Genomic DNA, 20,748 nt, shown 5'->3' with positions numbered 1-20,748 from the left:
ATCTGGCCAGCCATTCCCTCACAGCAGGGGCGGGGCATGTCCTTAGATCCTCAGCTTAGACTTCAGCCATTGGCCCCTACACCTCCCATCTAGCTGTACATAATTCTGTCCAACTGCACATGGTGTCAGGAGGCAATACAGGGGCTGCAGTCTAACATTTTAATTAATAAAGCTGTTTTGGGATCACCTATGTGCCTGACAGGAAGACCAATAAACTCGCTGATTCTCCAAGCTGGACTGGAATGGACTCATTCTTTTGGTTTGTTCTTGGTGCACTATCAGGGATGAGCAGACATTTACTCATATCTCCTCAGGAAAAGTTCATGCAATAAACTGGATCGTCACACTTCTCAGGACTTCACAAAATCAAGAACAGCTCATTTAGGGTAGACATCATATCAAGAATTTATTAGATACTACAAAGAAGAGACCACACATATTCCTATTTCTCATTCTCACTAGTGATAGCGACAAGTGAGTGGGATCTAAGGACAATAGATTTTGTCCTCCTACCTGAACATGTGCTGCTGCCTCTGATCTTGGTACATCATGGATTTACAGTTGAAACAACATTCAAAGAACCCCAAATAACACATCAAGAGTAGTGTGGGACTGCTGGTAGAGGGGGTCGGATGATTTAACACAGTGAAAATTGACAACATTTCTTTTTACAACACTATAATTATAAAGTTGAAGGCACATCTTCGGCAGAAATATCAATTACATGCACATAAGTAAAAACAAACTAGACTACAGCAAACAAATATTGCACAAAGTTGTCCGCTCCTGTTTTGGATACTAACCAAAGTTTTACAATACATGATTAAACATTTCTTTAAAAACACAAGGTTGAGACACCTGGTTCTGGCTACAAAAGGCATTTATTATCAATGTCATTAAAAAGCTCATGTGACTGAAAAATAAATTTGTGTTTTATCTGTTTACTCATAGCAGACCAAGGGACTTAAGAAAGTAGGTGTAAAAGTTGGTGATGATACGGCATGAATCAGTATTTTTATATTTAGTAAAGAAATTGCTTTTTAAATACAGAAAACTAAATAATCCAAAGGTGTGATATCAGGAATTTATGTTTAAAAAAATGAAAAACCTGTAACCAGATGCCTCATTCAAAGAAAATAACAAGATAGAATAAAATAAATATTAAGAAAAATAATTTTAAAACAGAATCCACAAGTAATGAAAAATCCTCTACTATATTTTTTTGATTTTAAGCTGTGTACAGAAAAGATATGCACACTCACATTTTTGGAAACATCTTGTCTATAGTGCTATTTCAAGCATTCTGTATATATGAATGAAGAATAATTTTTTAAAAAATTAAAGCATAATATAAAATTATTTGTTCATAAGGCATCAAATTTAACTTTCTAAAATATTGATACTAAAGTAGGAAAAGCAACATTTCTACTTCACACTTGACAACTATACTTTTAAAACTACAATAGTAAATACTCTAGTTGTGTTTTAATCTTTAAATTCAAAAGGCATCTTTGGATACTTAAGTTAAAGGTGCACCCTAGCAAAGTCTGCATCAGCACTGGACAACAAAGTGTCCATAGTGCCTTCTGAAAGAGAGAATGGTTGCTGAGTGAGTACAGAAGAGTGGCAAAGATAGGGTAAAGAAACTTAAAACAGATGCAAATAGAAATCAATTTTCATTCTGTATGTGCTCCCCCATCCCCCGCTCTCTGAGTATATGTGTGTGTGTGTATGTGTATATACACACACATATGAACACTCACTTACAAAACCTGTTCTTCACAGTAACTCATTACCTTAAGTTATTGACCAACTGAAAGCAATGTGCTTGAATGCTCTCTCCTAGGAATACAGTGTCTCTCAAACACATTTTTTTTTCTGGTAGTGAAGACTGAAATGCTAGTCTCACTGTCCTATAACATGATGTGGAGGCAAGAGGAGGACTCAATGACATATGCAAACACAAAGAAAAACTGGCTGACAGCTGGGGGACTTCTATTCTCACTCTGGGCCCAGAGCAAGAAAAATCTATTATACAGCTCTAGTATTAGCTGTTTCTTCTAGGAGTCAACAAGTTATGTTATGTTATGATGTTATGATGGAACTAAAAAACAAATATTCAAACTCAAATTCTCAAGATGGCATAAGGATTGGTCTAAAATAGATTTTAAACATATAAACTCACTCATTCTTAATTAAAACAGATTTGCCTTTCTCGGTTAATAGCACCTTCATCAGAAGTCTTACCTCTCTAAGACAGCTAAGATAGAAGTTAGGTCTCTTCCAAATGTGGAAAGACAGCATTGGAGTCTGTAAACGTTTTTGGGTGTGGGAGTGTGAAGGAATAAGAGAGAAAAGGGGTAGAGTGGAAGAAAACCCTTCTCCATCTCACGTTATACTCTGTTCTATAAAATGATTTTTCATATTCAATATTGACCTAAAAAGAAGAAATGAACATTTTCTGAGCATAAATCATATATGATAGGCATTGCGTTATTGGCTTAAAGTATGACATGCAAATAAAAGATTAGGAGTTTGTTTATAAGCATAAATTTTTTGAGCAAGAGAAAAATATAACTGACTATAAGATCTCATAAACCAATTTCTTATTTATTACAGTTTATGTACTTTAATAAAAGTGTGTGATAGTATTATTTTAAAATCATTTCGATAAATTATCTAAAACATAAGAGCTAGCTAAATTTTTATTAAATTATAATATACCAGCCAGGTGATTATATCCCAAAAGAAGAATTTAGTGAGTTCAGGTACTTTTACATGGCCTATATATGTTAAAATAATAGTGTTAATCTTTCAAGAATTCTTCAGTGAAAGAGGCTCAAATGGTAAGCTTCTAGACTGGGACTGATGGACAGGCTCCACTATGAACAAAGCTGAACTCAGCAGGGGAGAATTGTAGGCTAGTACAGAGCTAGGGAAACTGAAGGAAGAGTCTGAGATTTCTGACAACAGTGGAGAAACATGAGGGTAGAGAACTCTGCACACCTTAAGGTTTCTGAGTGACAATAAAATAAGAGAAGATTTCAGAAAAACTGTCAGTTACAAACAATGTTTTGAGACAGGGTCTTAGTGTATATAGCCCAGGCTGGCTTTGAACTTGCAATCCTCCAGACTTACTCCAAGTCACTATGGTCAGTTATTGTTAGTCAAGGAAAAACCACCTATACTTAGCTCACTTGAAAGGTGACAAAAGCCATCCTGGAGGCTCTTAGGAACTAAAGGACAAGAATGCAGGCATTATGGGATGAAAGCGAACCCACAATAAATAAGGCACATCTATTTGAAACAGTTGCAACTGTTTTCCTTCTGAACTAGATGCTTTGTACAGTGCTTTGAAAGCCATCGCTCCCCAGTGGGGGCAAGGATACAGGCTCAAGAATATCCTCAAGGTCATGCTCTCAAATCTTCACATTTTTAATCCTCCTGTCTTTGGGCACTTTCTTTTGGTCAAATAAAAATGATTTGCCATATTAGCAGCAAGTCAGCAACCTCTAACTATAGAATTTGTTGTAAACTCGCTGCTCTACCCTCTACTCCTAGTAAAACAAAAATTGCTGGGAATTTGTTTTGGATAATGCCAGATTCAGAGCTTCTGCCCTGAAAAATCTATTTTTGCCATACAACTCAGATAGAACCTTGCACATAAGAGCATGAGACATAAGATCCTTCCATGACAACATAAGTGCTATGTCAGTGCACATGAACTTCAATTAGCAGCATCCCCCAGGCCCTTTACAGTGTGGTGTCATCATCTTCCCGGAAGTCCCCCACCAGAAGCGAGTGCTTGTCAGGTTCACTGTTAACAACACTGTTGAGGGAGCGTTTGTCAGACAATAGTGAGTTTATGGAAGCTCTGCTGTAATTGACAATCCGGTCCAGCAAGCCCAGTTTCGGAGAATTTCTGGAGTCATCATCTATTCCAACATGAACACTGATTTCTGAAGGACTCCTCTGTCCTGAGTGGCTTCGGGCACGCAACTCATAATTGTCATAAGTTGGTTTCCTATAGCTAGACATAAATTTAAAGCAATCAAATGGTAACTAGATATTTGTTGTGTGCACAAACAAAATGAGATTTGCCCAGTATGAGGTATGCAAAGGTAGCTTCTGTAAGAAAGTTACTTGAAATTACCTTTGTGGTGTCACATAATCCAAAGACCCACTTTTCAAAGCTAGTATATGACACTTCTTTCTGTGCTTAGCTTGTAATGCATACACTATATAAAATGACAACTACTTAGTTTTGTCTTTTTGTTTTGAGACAGGGTCTTTACTATAGCTTCCTCTGAGTGCTGGGAATACAAGTGTGTACCATGACACACACAACATTTATTAATTATTACCTAGTAATTCTTAAGAATTGTTTATAAGTCTGGGAAGATGAGTCAGACGATAAAGTGCTTATTGTACAAGAATGAGAACTTTAGTTAGGATCCCCAGCACCCACATTAAAGCAGGGTATGGTGGCCTGATCTGTGATCCTAGTGTTAGGGAGGTGAAGCAGGAAGAGCCTGGGGGGTTGTTTCCAGTGTAGTTGAACTGATGAACCCTAGGTTCAGTCAGAGACTCTGCCTCAAAATATAAAAAGAAAAATAGAAGATACCCAATGTGGACCTCTGACCTACACATGTGCATATGCGCACATGTGTGTGCAACTTGTGAGCATGTGTGCGCGTGCACTCGTGCGCACACACACACACACACACACACACACACACACACCCTTACTTGGATATGCCCTATCAATACAAGGTTCAAACCTACTAAGAAGAATTGGATGTTAAAATATGAGCAAGTCATCATACTTACAGTTTGAGGAAAAGGGAAGAAAGTACTACAGAAACAGATGAAGCAGCCATTGCTGCTGATCCCATCCAGGGTTGCAAAACCAAACCAATGGGCAGAAAAACTCCTGGAAACAAGTTAGGATCAGAATAGGCAATACTAAATGGATTATCAACACATTTTCTAACATATGTATAACTTATTTTCTTTTTGATTTAAAGATTTATTTAGTTATGTATATGTATATGTATATGTGTATATGTATGTGTATGTGTATGTGTATGAGTGTATGTATATGACAGAAAAGAGCATCAGATCCCATTATAGATGGTTGTGAGCCTCCATGTGGTTGCTGGGACCACCATGTGGTTACTCAGGATTTCTGGAAGAGCAGCTAGTGTTCTCAACTGTTAAGCCATTTCTCCAGCCTCAATTTACTTTCTTATTTCTTCAGCATTTTATCCTCTTGGTTGTGGAGATTTGCGTTGCTGTCAACTTCTCCTTAGTAGAGTGCTGTCTTGAATATTCTTGTCCATATTTTCTCATGTTTAAGAATTTCCCTAGGGTGCATCTCAGGGGAGAAACTGCTGTATTTTGATTGCTGTAAGTGAATATTCCTCAGTTCTCCAGTGTGGCGGAGCTCATACTCTATAAACACAAGTATGCTTTTTCTTTTTTTCTGCATATTTTTTTTTGAACTAGGGTCTCACTATGAAGCCCTAGCTGGCCTCAAACTTATAGAGAACTGTTAAAGTGCTCTCTCCCAAATGCTGGGATTAAATTAGCAGGTACTCAGCATCATACCTGACCCAACTTTTTTAAGTTAAAATTTTAAATCTATTTGTCTGTCTATCTGTCCATCTATGAATCTATGTTTTTTGACACAATGTCTTGTTATGGTAGCTCTGACACCTGGAACATACTATGGAGCTAGCCCAGACTAGCCTTAAATTTGCCCCTGCCTTTTCCTCCCAAATGCTGGGATTACAGATGTTACCCACCATGTTGAAACTCATTTGGTTTCAATAAATTTGTTTGTTTGTTTTGAGAGAGGGTTTCTCTGTGTAGCCTTAGGTGTCCTAGAACTCGCTCTGTAAAGCAGACTGGCCTCAAACTCACAGAGATCCACCTGTCTCTGCCTCCTGAGTGCTAGAATCAAAGGCATGTGCCACCACCACTTCATCCTTTTATTTTTAATTTTAATTATATGTGTGTATATGCCTATGTGTAGGCACATATTTTTCCATACTATTTTTCAGTGTTTACCTAGGTTGAAATTTTTCAAATTATAACATTTCAGGGAAAAACTTTTTGAGGAATCAAAATGTTTATAAATTTTTAGGCTGTAATGAACCTGTTGAACATTATTGGTTTTAACATTACTTCTCACCAAAACAACAGGGAATATGAAAAAGTAAGATCAAAAGTAAATCTAATTCTTCCAATATGATAGATATCTAATAACTTTAACCACAAAAGGAATACCTATTAAAAGTCACATACCAGCAGCAATGGGAATTCCAACCAGATTATAGATTAGAGCAAAGACAAAATTGATTCGAATCCTCTTGACTGTCTTCCTTGACAAGTCGATACTTGCCACAACATCCAGAAGGTCATTCTGAGAAGAGAGAGACCAGTGACATTAGTGAGACTAACTTCAGTAGGAACTTCTCTACTTGTCACTGTATACAATGGAGATTATGTATGCCTTGGGAACACTGAATTAAATACAAATTTCAGATACTACTAAGCCTTGAGTCAAGGTTGGGAGAGGCTTTTCAGAAATTTTTTTGAGGGTTCTGAAAATGCTTTCAGGGTTGTGTGCTAGCAAATTGATTAAATATTTAACATCAGTGAATAGTAGACTGTTATATTATTGTTAGATTTTATTTTCACATCGGAAGCTTGTGATTCTCATTTGTACTGACTGTACTGGACTGAGAAAGTCAGTAAGGAATGAGAAATCCCACACCTCCACTTCAACCTCAGTCTTCATTCAGAGCTAGGAACATGGGCTCAGGGCAGTATCACTACCCAGAATGCCTTACAACAATATCACTAGCCATGTCAGACAATGTCCCAGCCCTCAGATCTCAGACCACAGGCTCTACTCTAGTGTATAAATATTTCCTGCCGACTGCACCACTGGAGCTCTAGGACTTACCCTTATCAAAACCACATCGGCTGCTTCAATGGCCACATCTGTGCCTGTGCCAATGGCAATTCCAACATTTGCCATTGCCAGAGCTGGAGAATCATTGATTCCATCTCCTACCATTGCTACCCGTTTTCCCTCCTCTTGAAGCTGTTTCACCTTAGCAACTTTATGGGAAGGCAGAACTTCAGCAAACACCTTAGTAATGCCAACCTATGTGAAGAAAATCAACTCAGTTCACTTCAGGAAGTTACATTGAGCACTACAAACAAAGCTGAGCTTAAAATAATGAGGCATCATTTTTAACCTGCCAGAGGGTTACATTTAAAAGACTGAAAATAGCTACCAATAATGGGGAAAAGTGAATGTTCTTTTTAATAGACTTACTTATTTTTAAGGTTTTGCCTGAATGTTTGTAAGCATACCAGACATGTGCGTGGTGCTCATGGAGGTAAGAAGAGAGTACTGGATGCCCTGAAACTGGAGTTAAAGGTGGCTGTGAGCCACCACATGGGTACTGGCAACCGCACCTAGGTCCTCTGAAAGACCAGTTAGTTCTCTTAATGGCTGAGCTATCTCTCCAGCCAATAAGCAATGTTGTGTTCTATTTGTGTGTAATCTGACACTGTCTTTGGGGGAACAGCATTCATCAAAGTGTGCATATCATCTGATCTGGAAAACCAACTTTTAAATATATCTGGACACTCCTTTTAGTCCAAAGATGTCAAGGATATTTATTATTGCCTGTTTACAAAAAAATCAAAACCACCTAAATGTCCACCATTAGGGGAATGGTGTTGGGGAATTGTAAGGCCCGGCATGGAGCCCTGAAGCACCTTGAGCAAGCCTGAAGCTGTTGGCTGGAACACAGTTGTTACTGGTACTCTTCCTGTTTTGCTAACACACATCTGCTTGGGAGGAGCTAAGCCTGAAAACTGTACTCTCACTGTGCTGTGAGTCAGTACATAAGCCCATCCCAACCCCTCAATAAAGGGCATTTGGCATTCCAGCATTCCTGGTGAATCGAGGCCTTCGCCCGATTAGTGAAACAGACTGTAGTGCAGATGCTACAGGGAATATTATTTTAAGGCATGTGACTTGTTTATTCTGCATTTAACTCTGTGAAGCTGCGCTACTGTGCCTGTCTAAAACACCTGGTGGTCCTAATAAAGAGCTTGAATAGCCAATATCGAGTCAGAAGCAAGGATAGGCGGGGCTGGCAAGCAGAGAGCATAAATAGAAGGAGAAAGAAGCATAGAGGAAGAGTAAAGAGAGAAGGGGAAGAGGACAGCAGGGTCCAGTCACCCAGCTACCCATTCATGCAGCTACACAGCAATCCACAAAGTAAGAGTAATATTTACATAAGTTAAGAGAACAGGAAAAGCCCAGAGGGAAAAGGTAGATGGGATAATTTAAGACAAGAAAAACTGGCTAGGAACAAGCCAAGCTAAGGCCAGGCACTCATAATAAGAATAAGCCTCCATGTGTGAGTTATATGGGAGCTGGGTTGTGTTCTCCCTCTCCTGCCCCTCCAAAGGCCAAAAGACTAAGAGCTAAAACATCATTCAACGTAATGGTAACATAAATTACAATTCACCCATACTGTAGAATTACATGCACTAGTCTAGAGGGGATGAAATAATTTCATTTGCCAAGACATGAACAAAAATCTGGAAAATATTATTATATATAAAAACTACTGAATAAACTGATCCAATTAGTGTTGAAGAGGCAGAACTACATACTTACATCCAGGTATATATGCATACACAAAAGCAAGGCAGGAGAACTTGACAGAGAATATAAAAAATGGTACAAATTCTTTACAACCTTCACATTCTTCCCTAAGAATATGCTCACATATTCCTTCTATTATTTACTATAAGATGGCCATCAAGATGGCTCAGTGGGTAAAGGTGTTTACCATCGAGCCTGATAAAACCTGACTTCAGTCCCCAGTTCCACACAGTGAAAAGAAGCAGCTCCCCTAAGTTTTACCTCTGACCTATACACACATTCTGTGAGACATGCATGCACACACAACCCCTATATACATACACACTAGAAGAGGAGAGTTTATTTTTATTGAAGAATGCTGGAGTTGAAACAAATGTGAAGTGAAGAAAATTGTTATGTCAAAAAAAAAAAAAAAAAAAAAAAAAGGTATGTCTGGTGGCATCCACAATGGATGAGAGAGGAACTCTGTATCCAGCTCCTGCCAGTTTTACAGCAGCAGATATTGAAAGACTGGGAGCACTGCTGACTGTTTTTAAGCAGTTAGGGGTTTCTACTTGATAATACAAACAATAGGTAAGGTGATTTTCTCAGCAATTAAATGGAAGAAAATATGTATTTAGAATCTGATATTAGCACATGTTTCCATCCCAACAACTCAGTAAAACAATTACCTGAGAAGCAATAGATCGAGCTGTTTTACTGTTATCTCCAGTCATCAGAACCACTTCTAAGCCCATAGATTTCAGAATGTGGACAGCCAGCTCTGCCTCAGGTTTCACAGTATCAGCAATGGCTATCAAGCCACACAGCTCATCTAATATAGAAGCAGCAGAAAAACAGATTATGGTGAAAAACAACACAGAAAAAAATTTTAGAAAGAAATGAATTTGTTAAGCCATTGAGGGCTTGCTTTAACTCAAAACATTCTGATCCATACAGACTTTATACCACATGTTCTATGATAGGCTTCCAAATTTGATTGTGGAAAATAAAATCAGTAAGTATACATATTTAATGAAGGTAATAATAACAAAATGAAAAGGTATCACTAAAAGTTAAAAGACATCTATCCTTAGGTTTTAGAATTATAGCCACAAATACTTTTAACTACTTTAAAAGCAAACAGGATGAGAAACTAATAGAGGAATAGACATAAAACTGGTACTTGATATTAGGGGGAAATTACCAAAAGCTACTAATTTTCTTGTTTGAAAAACAAAAGTAAGAGGGCTGGAGAAATGGCTCAGTAGATATGAATACTTGTCACATAAGCATGAGGACTCAAAGTCAAATTCTGGAACCCTAAAATTGGCCAGTGAGGTTGAGACAGGAGGATCATTGGGGCTTTTTGGCTGTCAGTCTAGTTTCGGGTTCATTGGGAGACCCTGCCTTAAGGGAATAAGGTAGAATGATAGAACAAGAGAAGATGTACTGTCCTCCTCTGGCTATTGTGTACATATTTTGCACACCCAAACTGCAGTAGAATAAAATGTTATTCTCTGCTTTTTCCTGTTGAATAAATAATCTCAGAACTGGAAATTTACTCTATCAAATAAGAAGCATATAAATTTTTATCTATGCTTACTGCATTATGATGATGAAATATCAAGAATATTCTAGGGTCCACATGCTGAAAGGAGAAAAGTAACTCTCACAAGCTGTCCTTTGACCCACCCCCCCACATGTGGAACATATGTACCCTCACACAGACAGAAAGACTGATAGATACATGTGTACACATAGACACACAAGTAAGAAATACATTTCTAACAACATGGAAATGATTACACAGGATGTAAATGAAAACAAAAATCTAGAATTGTAGGGGATTTGTAAAGTGCTTGCTTAGAATATACAGCCCTGTGTTTAATCACCAGAACACAGAAATAATTAATACAATTATATGGTATAATGGAAAATGTTTCATCAAGTAAAATAAACCATAGTAAAATAATAGCTGTACAAGGAACCTTAGTTATTTTTATGTGTGGTAGTACAGTTTGAACTCAGGGTCTTGTCTATGCTAAGCAAACACTGTATTGCTTATCTATCTTACTATGTAGCCCCAGATAGTCAAATTCAAGCTTCCTGCCTGAGCCTCCCAAGGTGCTCATAACCACACCTGCCCCCCCCACCAAGCACTAGATAAGAAACCCAGGGATTTGAGCATGCTAGGCAAGTACTCTATTGCTGAGCTATATCTCCAACAGGATTTTAAAGGGTTTTTTTTTTGTATTTAATTTGTTTGTATATGTTTGTGTATATCTGTATGTAAGTATGCACACATGCTTGCTGATGCCCAGACACCAGAAGAGGGAGATGGATCCTCTCTGGCTGAGATTACAGGTAATTGTGAAGCACTCAACATGGGTGCTAGGAATCAAGCTCTGATCTTCTGCAGGAGCAGCAAGTACTCTTAATCATAGAACTATCTCTCCAGCACACTCCCAACACAGGATTTAAATTCTTATTCAATTGTATTGACATAAATTTTACATATAGCCAGCCAGTGGGGCCACATGCCTTTAATCCCAGCACTTGGGAGGCAGAAGCTGGTAGACCTCTGTGGTCTACAGAATGAGTTCCAGAACAACCAGCGGTACACATAGAGAAGCTTTCTCTCAAAATCCTCCCCCATTTTTTTTTTTACATATAAACATGTCCTACACATTAGAAATTGTACAAGGTTGGAGATGCAGTTCAGCTGATAGAGTGATTGCTTAGTATACACAAAGCCCTAGAGCCAATCTCCAGTACCACATAAAGCAGGTGTGGTGGTACACAACTATAATCCCAACATTTGGGAGGTAGAGACAGGAGGATCAGAAGTTCAAGGCCTTTCTTGACCACATAGTGAGTTCAAGGGCATCTTGGGATACACGAGACTTCTCTATGAGGCCTGTTTAGCTGATTTTGTGGGCTGTGTTCTTGTGTCCTTGACCCCTCTGGCTCTTATAATCCTTCTCCCTCTTGCTAAGAGTTCCCTAAGCTCTGCCTAATCCTTTTGTCTTTTAAAAAATTTAGGGTTTTTTTTGTTTGTTTGTTTTAGACAGAATCTCATGTAGGCCAGGTTAGCCTTGAACTCACTACAGAGTGTTGTCTTCAACTTTAGGTCCTCCTGCTTCCACCTCCTAAATGCTGGGATTATAGGCATGCACCTCTATGCCTGCCTGACTTGGGTTTTTGTTGTTGTATGAGATAGTGTCTTCCTATAGAGCCCTTAAAATTATGATTCTTCTATCTCAAGCTCCCAAGTAGATGTGCCACAACAGCTGATTAAAAAAATGCTTAGTTAAAAGTAATGATATTTTGTTAACATTTTAACTTTGTATTCAAGCCTCTTTGGAAAAACCTCATAGTTCAAATCCCACAGAAACATAAAATAATGACTGAGATCACAATTGTGTCACAGAATATTTTCAGGGAAACTTTACCATCAATTGTCACCAATACAGCAGTCCGACCTTTTCTTTCATGTTCAATCATGGAATCATTAACATAATCACTTATGACATGACCATTTCTAATCATCCATTCCCGGTTACCAATGAGGACTTTGTACTGCTGAGTATCAACAGCATCTAGAAGTATAGAAAAAAAAAAGATTTAGTAAGTTGATTTAACCTTTAAATCCATCTTATGAGGAAAGTTCTTCCTGCCTAACCTTGCCGTCACTATAATGCATTTTTGTAGACTATAACCTATGGCAGTGATTTTTAAGTTTTCCAGGAATGCATTCTGCTCTTCCATATACCTCTGAGCCCATGTTGCTACCATCACTCAAGATCCTTACATTTTCTCTCCAAATAGCAAATTCCATCACACTAGTCAAGTGCCAGTTCAAGGGCTGGGGATATAGCTCAGTGGCTGAGTGCTTGCCTAGAAAGAATGAAGGAAGCCCTAGACTCAATCTCCAGCACGATGGGGAGCAGGGATAAGAATTTATTAATTCAGAGGTTCCCTTCTCACTGAGGTTTACCCTTTGACCTTCCAACACGAAAATTAACCTAACTGCATCAGTAGTTAATGTGGCTGCATGTAAATATGCAACCATGTGGATATCTCATTTTAAACAAATAACGACTAATTTTAAGTGAACCCTTGGCTCTGTTGGAACAGATGTTTGACTGCATGTACCTAGTTCACTCATTTTTTTCTTCAGGATGATTATTTGAAATCTCCTCTCCTTTCAAATCTTGAACATTTCTACCCCCATTCTCACCTGAGATGCAACTGCTCCCTGGAATCAAAAGAGGGATGCTATGGTCATATCTCCCCACATAACCAATATCCTCAACTGCCTTGTAAGGTCACGCAGAATGCAGAGTGAAGAGCAAGCACTGGGGTGGGATTAGGGGTCCACAGCACAAAGAGATGATTCCATAGTATGAACAGAGCAGGAGTAGGTTTGGGATGAATTGATGCACGCCTCTGCAGCAAGTGAATTCAACAAGTCTAGACTACTGTTTCTTGAAGTTTCATAGAAATAAGAGTTCATATGTTTTAAAGGCATGGGTAAACAAAATCTGTCAAGTCATTTGGAGAACGGACTGGGCCCTCCCTCCTGTCTCTAGGTTAAGGGAGTATCCCTCCATGGGGAATGTGCTCCCAAAGTCCTTTTGTGCACCAGGGATACATCCTGATTCCACTGTCAGAGGTCCCATAGACTGCCCAGACCTTCTAAATGAGCCCCATGTTCAGGTGGTCTGAGTCGGTACAATGCTGGATTCCCAGCTATCAGTCTAGGGTGCTTATTAGCTCCTCCTTGTTCAGGTCAGCTGTCTTTGTGGGTCTCTGTAGCCTGGTCTTGTCCACCCTCTCTACATCTGGATTCCAGTTCGGCTCAGTGTTTAGCTGTGGGTGTCTGCCTCTGTTTCCATCAGCTACTAGATGAGGGCTCTATGATGGTGGATAAGTTAGCCATCGATCTCATTATCAGGGAAGGGCATTTATAGTAGCCTCTCCACTGTTGCTCAAATTGTTAGTTGGGGTCAGTCTTGTAGGTCTCTGGATATTCTCTAGAGTCAGTTTTTCTCTTAAACCTATAATGGCTCCCTCTTTTATGCGCTCTCTCTCTCTCTCTCTCTCTCTCTCTCTCTCTCTCTCTCTCTCTCTCTCTCTCTCTCTCTCTCTCTCATCTATTCCTCCCCTGACTCAATCTTCCTAGTCCCATGTGCTTTCCTCTCCTCCCCTTCTCTTTCTCCTAGCTCTCTCCACTCACTTCCTCCCCACTCCCAATATGCTCAGGAGATCTTGTTCCTTTCCCCTTCTGTGACAGATTTTGTTGACCCTTCCTGGAAGGCACCACCCTCCCTGTGGAGTGGAGGGGGGAGTGAAATGGAAGGGTGGTAGTCGAGGGGCATGGGAAGGAAGGAGAGAGGGAGGGAGGAAGGGATGGAGAGGGAACTGGGATCAATATGTAAAATAAGAAAAAATAAATAAAACATAAAAAAAAGACACGGGTACAGGAAGAGGTGTGGAATGCAAACAAGGGGCATAACAGAGAGGGAAGCTCCTAAGGAGTTCAGAGAGGGTAGGATCTAGAGAAGAGATGAACATACTTGTTAGCAAGATGAGGAATATCTCCTTTCATGAAAAAGCAATGACCATCCAGGGAAACAAAACAAACAATCACAAAAAATCCAAAGAACACTGACCGAGAACTCTAATTTTTTCAATAGGATATAAATATGGTAATTTCAAGAGGGAGAAAGACGAAGACCACAGGGTCTTGTGGAAAATGTAGGATCTCAACCAGCTATGGAAATATATTAGAGAAAGATTTTAGAAGATCAGCTCAGACTTATCTTCATCACCCTAGTCAGTTGTTGTGGTAGTTTGAATGTAATTACATGAATGCAATTGCCCCCACAATCTCATAGAAAGTGGCACTATTAAGAAGTGTGGCTTTGTTGGAGTGGGTATGGCCTTCTTGGAGGAAGTGTGTCACTGTGAGAGTGGACTTTAAGGTCTCTTATGCTCAGGATACTGCCCAGTGTCTCAGACCACATCCTGTTGCCTGCAAGATGTAGGGCTTTCAGCTCCTCCTCCAGTACTATGCCTGCTTGCATGGTGCTAATGCTCCCTGCCATGATAAGAAGCGGAGCCTCAGAAACTGCAATCGAATCCCCATAAATGCTTTCTTCATAAGAGTTGCCATGGTCATGGAATCTCTTCACAGTTATAAAAAACTCTATGACACAAGTAAATAAGCACAGTCAACAAAAGTTTCTGAGTAACTAAGTGATGTAATCAGAAGGCGTATGGTAAAATTGGATTGATGAAATGCAAGCATGCTGTCCATTTTGTTTCTTATACAACAGCTTGAGGTTATATATTCAGTTAGCCATCTGAAACCAAGGTTAGCTAAAACAATCCTGAACAATACAAGGACTGCTGGAGGAATCACGATCCCTGATTTCAAGCAGCATTATAAAGCAATGGTAATAAAAACCACGTGGACTGGCAAAAAAGAGACATGATCACCAATAGAATTGAACTGAAGACCCAGACATAAAACTATACACCTATAGATTCCTGATTTATTTATATGTATGTATGTACGTATGTATGTCAGAAATATACACTGGAAAAAAGACAGTATCTTCACCAAATGGTGCTGGTCAGACTGGATGTCTGCATGTAGAAGAATGCAAATAGATCCACATTTATCACCCTGCACAAAATTGAACCAAGTGGATAAAATACCTCAACATAAAACAAAATACACTGGACCTGGTAGAAGATAACATGGGGAATAGCCTTAAATGAATTGGCATAAGAGACAACTTTCTGAACAGAACACTAATAAATAACACAGCACTGACATCAACAATAAATAAATGGGACCTCATGAAACTGAAAAAAACTTTTATAAGGCTAAGGATACCATGACAAGCCACAGTCTACATAATCAGAAGAATTTTTCACCAACCCCCACATCTGACAGTGAGCTAATACCAAAATATATTTAAAAACTTAAGAAACTGGATATAAAAAAATAATAGTCAATTAAAAATAGGGAACAGATCTAAACAGAGAATTTCAATAGAGAAATCTCAAATGGCTGAGAATCATTTAAAGAAATGTTTAACATCCTTAGGCATTAGGCAGGGAAATGCAAATCAAAACAACTTTGAGATTCCATCTTATACCTACAAGAATGGCTAAGATTAAAAGCACAAGAGACAGCTTAGGCTGACAAGGATGTGGACAAGGGAAACACACATTCATTACTGGTGGGAGTACAAACTTGTACAGCCACTATAAAAATCAATTTTGTGGTTCCTCAGAAAATTAGGAATCTATCTACCTCAAGACCCAGGTATACCTAATTCTTGGGCATATACCTAAAGGATGCTTCATCCTTCAACAAGGACACTTGCTCAACTATGTTCATTGTGGCTTTCTTTATTCATAATAGACAGAAACTGAAAACAACCTATATGCCCCTCAACAAAAGAATGGATAAACAAAATCCATTTACACAATAGAGCATTATTATTTAGCTGGTTAAAAATGACATCATGAAATTTGTAGGTAAATGAATGGAACTAGAAAAAAGAAATCATCCTGCGTTAGGTAACCCAGACCTAAAATGACAAATATGGTATGTATTCACTTATAAGTAGATATTAGCTATTAAGTAAATAATAACCAAGCTATAATCCATAGTCCCAGAGAGGTCAGGTATAGAGGAGGGGTCTAGGCAGAACAAATGGATCTCCTTGGGAATGAGAAATAGAACAAATTTTGCAGGTAGACTGGGAGCAGGTGGGGAAGGGAGTGGGAGGGATCAGGTACTAGTAGCAGATGGGATGGAAGGAAAGAATGTGGGGAGAGATGGCTACAATTTGGGAGCATCTGGAGTATGGTGTGGAAACTTAGTGCAGTAGAACTTCTTGGAATCTCTGAGGGTGATACTAGTGAGGACTTCTAGCAATGGGGGATAGAGATTCTAAACTGGCCATCTCTTCTCTTATAGCCAGGCAAGGCTTCCAGTGGTGGGACTGGGTTCCATTCGGTGGATTGGTGGCGCACGCCTTTAATCCCAGCACTTAGGATGCAGAGGCAGGCGGATCTCTGTGAATTCGAGGCCAGCCTGGTCTACAGAACTAGTTCCAGGACAGGCTCCAAAGCAATACAGAGAAACCCTGTCTCAAAGCCCCCCCCCAAAAAGAAAGAAACAAAAAGAAAGAAATCAGCTTACTTGAGAGAGGAGCATCAATAATCATAGAAGATGAAGTTGATGACTGTTCATTAATTACATCAATTTGAACCAGGGATGAATTTTTAATGTTATTTTCTTCTATCTTCAAGTTATTCTTACGTAGCAAACCTTCAATATTGGTGACTTTACAGCTAATACCACAGCCTGGTACAACCTGGAAATCTGTGCAGGTACCCAAGGTTTCAGTGTCCAGCTCCTAACAAATAACACACACAATTTATAATTAAATAAATGAATAAATAAGTGAACAAAAAATAAATGGTGTGTTAATTCTTAATTAGAAGAACAGATTTGCTAAGTATGTGAGAAGACAGGCAGTTAAAATTTTGGGTGTGGGTACAAACTGATAGAACCATTTGTGTGGATGTTAGTAATAGTTATGAAAAATGAAACTTTAAGCATCCTTTGATCTAGCAATTGCACTGATAGTTTTTTTTTTTTTTTTTTTTTTTTTTTTTTTGGTGTGTGTGAGGTTTGAGACAGGGTTTCTTTGTGTAGCTCTTGCTGTTCTGGGACTTGTTCTGTGGACCAAACTAGCCTGGAAATCACAGAGATCCACCTGTCTCTGCCTCCTGAGTGCTGGAATTGAAGGTGTGTGGCACAACTACCCAGCTAATACATATTACTTCTATTTTAATGTTTTATGTCAAGCAGGGGTTACTTTGTGGTAAGATCAAAGATCATTTCTTTTTTATGTTTACAGTTGTCTATGTGAAAAAACTAAGGCATAATCAATAATTATGGAGACAAAAATCTAATACAGTGTAGGCTGGCCTCAAACTTACTATGTAATGAAGATGACCTTGAACTTCTGACCTCCTGTCACTACCTCCTAAGTTCTCAAATTAAAGTCGGGCCAACATGCCTACTGAATTGGTGCTGGGGATCAAACGATGGGCCTCGAGCATCCAGGCAAGCACTGTACCAACTAAGCTACATTCCTAGCCCAACATATTCATAAGAAAATACAATTCTCTTTATCCTCATACTCCTTATATACAAAATTGATAGACAAAAGCCAGTCCAGATTTGGTATGCATCATTCCTCTATGAGATGACAACATGAATATGAAATGCAATATTGTACCTGCTTGCAGTATTTGGTTACAGCTGCTCCTAAAGGGTGTTCGCTGTTGCTTTCTGCAGTTCCCACAATGGCCAGGATCTTATTTCGTGGTATCCTGTTACTTCCCACTAGAACCCTCATTTGATTCACTACTGGGGTTCCATGCGTAATGGTTCCAGTCTTATCAAATACCACTACCTTTACCTGGAGAAAAGTTAAAAACATAATGCACCCACATGACATCATCTTCCCAGAAATGAGAAACACGTTTATTTTAACAGCTATTTCATTTCTTAATAAACTGGCCTTTGGCTTCACAACTTCATCAACTGATCATCTTTGGGTGAACCAAAGGCATACTAAGAAATACTCTTGGAGCAACTAATTTCTCTACCTGTTAAATGTCTGTGAATTTATGTTAAACAACTGGAACTGTTAGTTATGTGTTGGCTGTTAATAGGCACTTAAGAGATGCCCCTGGCACCTCTAGGGAAAACAAAAGGTTTTTAATACTAATGAATTATAGATCTATTGGAGAAATCTGGGTAGACAACAGATGACTATGGAAAATATATACATTAGACTGAAGGGAACCCAGCTGGGTTGCTTGCCTTGGCTAGGTCTTGGTTAAGAACCTGGCCTGTTAAGAGAAAGCTAAGGGAAGCAGTTTGAGAAAGTTAGGCCAAATTGGAAAAGGGAAGAATTTGGAAGAGACCATGCTCATTTCACCATAAACTCAGAATGAGAACCCTGAAGACTGAACAACCCGATGAACTAGTATAAAAAAGATAAGGATAATATTCAAAGCATCATTGTAGATAAGAGAAAAAACTGCTGTAAAGGGTATCAGGGAAACAACAGAACATGAAATTACAGATTAGACAACAGCATTGTCAATATTAAATTCTTGGTTTTGATAAACGTACTGTGGTCACATCAGGAAGTGTACTTGTTCTTTGGATAGGTGCCCAACAGCTGCAAAAAGGGAACCCTTATCTTAAGGTTTGAAATTAAGCCAGATTTACTAGCCTGGGAACTGGAGAGATAACTCAGTAGTTAAAAGCACGTGTGTTCTTGTGGAGGACCACAGTTCCGTTCCCATGTTGGGCAGCTCACAACAACCTGTAACTCTAGTTCTAGGGGCTCTAACATATTCTTCTGGGCCCACAGGTACCCACACGTCTGAATAAAAGTAAAACCAAAAACTAATCTTTTAAAAATGTCTTAGGGCTGGAGAGATGGCTCAGTGGTTAAGAGTACTGACTGCTCTTCCAGAGGGCCCATGTTTGGTTCCAAACACATATATGACAGCTCACAACTGTTTATTACTTCAGTCCCAGGGGATCCAATACCATCTTCTAGCCTCTGCATGCTTTGTGGTACATAGAAATACATGCAGGCAATACACCATACACATTTTTTAAAGTCCTAGCATGAATATATATATATATATATATATATATATATATATATATTAATTAGCTATTCAAGGTTACAGAATTCTTCTAAGCCATGTGCTATATATTCTCCATGCATCTATGTATGTTTTATAGCATTGTAATAAAATTGTCTTAGTGGGGGCATGGCTTTAATTGAAGTAATAACTGCAAACTGCCAGCTGATGGCAGCAAAGTCACTGGCACTGCATGTGCAGCTCCTGTAATGTAGAGTCAGACACAAATAACTCAGAACCCTGGGAGGCCCTGGCAAAATTTGCCAGGCAAGTACTGGAACTGGGTTTGAACTACAGGTTCTCCATTCAGGGGCTGCTGTGAAGGAATGGCTGAGGAAATATTAGAGATCTTAAATAACTAAGGCCAATCTGAAGAAGAACCAACATCACAGCTTTTCTACTTCAACCCTCAAGGTGGTCCCAGAAGAGCTCAGCCTAGGAACCACATGCAAGTTAGAATCCTATTTCTCAATAGGGATGTGAGTGTAAGTTTTGATAGTGCAATTTTTAGTTCTGTAGACTCTTACCTTATGAGCCATCTCCAGTGGCTCTCCACCTTTGATAAGTATGCCATTCTGAGCACCTACTCCTGTGCCCACCATCACAGCAGTTGGAGTGGCTAGTCCCAGTGAACAGGGACATGCAATACACAGAACTGTAATAGAGGCTTGGAAAGCAAAGCGTATTATGGTTTCTGTTCGCGAGATGCTTCTATTGTAGCCCTTCAGAAGAAAGATATGCACTTTGGTTATTCATTTACAGTTAGAGCTGTGCAAAACAAAGGAAACAAAGCTCGATCCTGTTTAACTAAATCCAGTGTCAAAATCACATATCCTACCTTGTAGACGGACATCTCCCATCACTACCTAGCTACTGACATATACATTTTCTTACTAGTAATGAACAATTTTTTTTTTATTTATAAACATGAAAACTTGTTAACAAGTGGTAGTCCTAAAGTCAAAATTTCAGTTTTGATGATTCCAGAGTTACTAAGTATAGAGGAAAAATAAGGAACAGAGAACTCCACATTGTTTCCATATCTAGAAGAACTATTAGCAACATAATTTTCAAAAATTTTGAACAAATTCTGATTCTCTGACCCTGAGGTCATAGGTTGGACATTAATACAAAATTTTATAAATATTCATTCTATAGAACAAAGGTTGTAGTCTGAAAGATGGCTCAGCAGATAAAAGTGTTTGCAATGTAAGCCTTACAACTTCAGTCCAATCCCAAGAAATTATAGTGGAAACAACAAATTCTTCAAAGCTGTTCTCTGTTCTCTGCATACAGAC

General features: G+C 38.9%; 1 protein-coding gene across 1 annotated transcript in view; it reads right to left on the bottom strand.

Moving 5' to 3' along the window:
* Positions 1-380: 380 nt before the first annotated feature.
* Positions 381-20,748, bottom strand: part of Atp7a (ATPase copper transporting alpha) — a 101,115-nt gene continuing 80,747 nt past the window's right edge. Inside the window, exons 15-23 of the mRNA XM_051178651.1 lie at positions 19,978-20,172; positions 18,019-18,201; positions 16,911-17,127; positions 12,136-12,282; positions 9,373-9,515; positions 6,974-7,177; positions 6,310-6,427; positions 4,831-4,933; positions 381-4,030 (exon numbers count right to left, since the gene is read on the bottom strand). Of these exons, the coding sequence (XP_051034608.1) occupies positions 3,754-4,030; positions 4,831-4,933; positions 6,310-6,427; positions 6,974-7,177; positions 9,373-9,515; positions 12,136-12,282; positions 16,911-17,127; positions 18,019-18,201; positions 19,978-20,172 (1,587 nt within the window). The 3' untranslated portion in view covers positions 381-3,753. The remainder of the gene's footprint in view (positions 4,031-4,830; positions 4,934-6,309; positions 6,428-6,973; positions 7,178-9,372; positions 9,516-12,135; positions 12,283-16,910; positions 17,128-18,018; positions 18,202-19,977; positions 20,173-20,748) is intronic.

This window comes from Phodopus roborovskii, unplaced genomic scaffold (genome assembly GCF_943737965.1).
Source record: "Phodopus roborovskii unplaced genomic scaffold, PHOROB, whole genome shotgun sequence".
Classification (NCBI taxonomy): Eukaryota; Metazoa; Chordata; class Mammalia; order Rodentia; family Cricetidae; genus Phodopus; species Phodopus roborovskii.
This window is presented reverse-complemented; position numbering and strand designations above follow the sequence as displayed.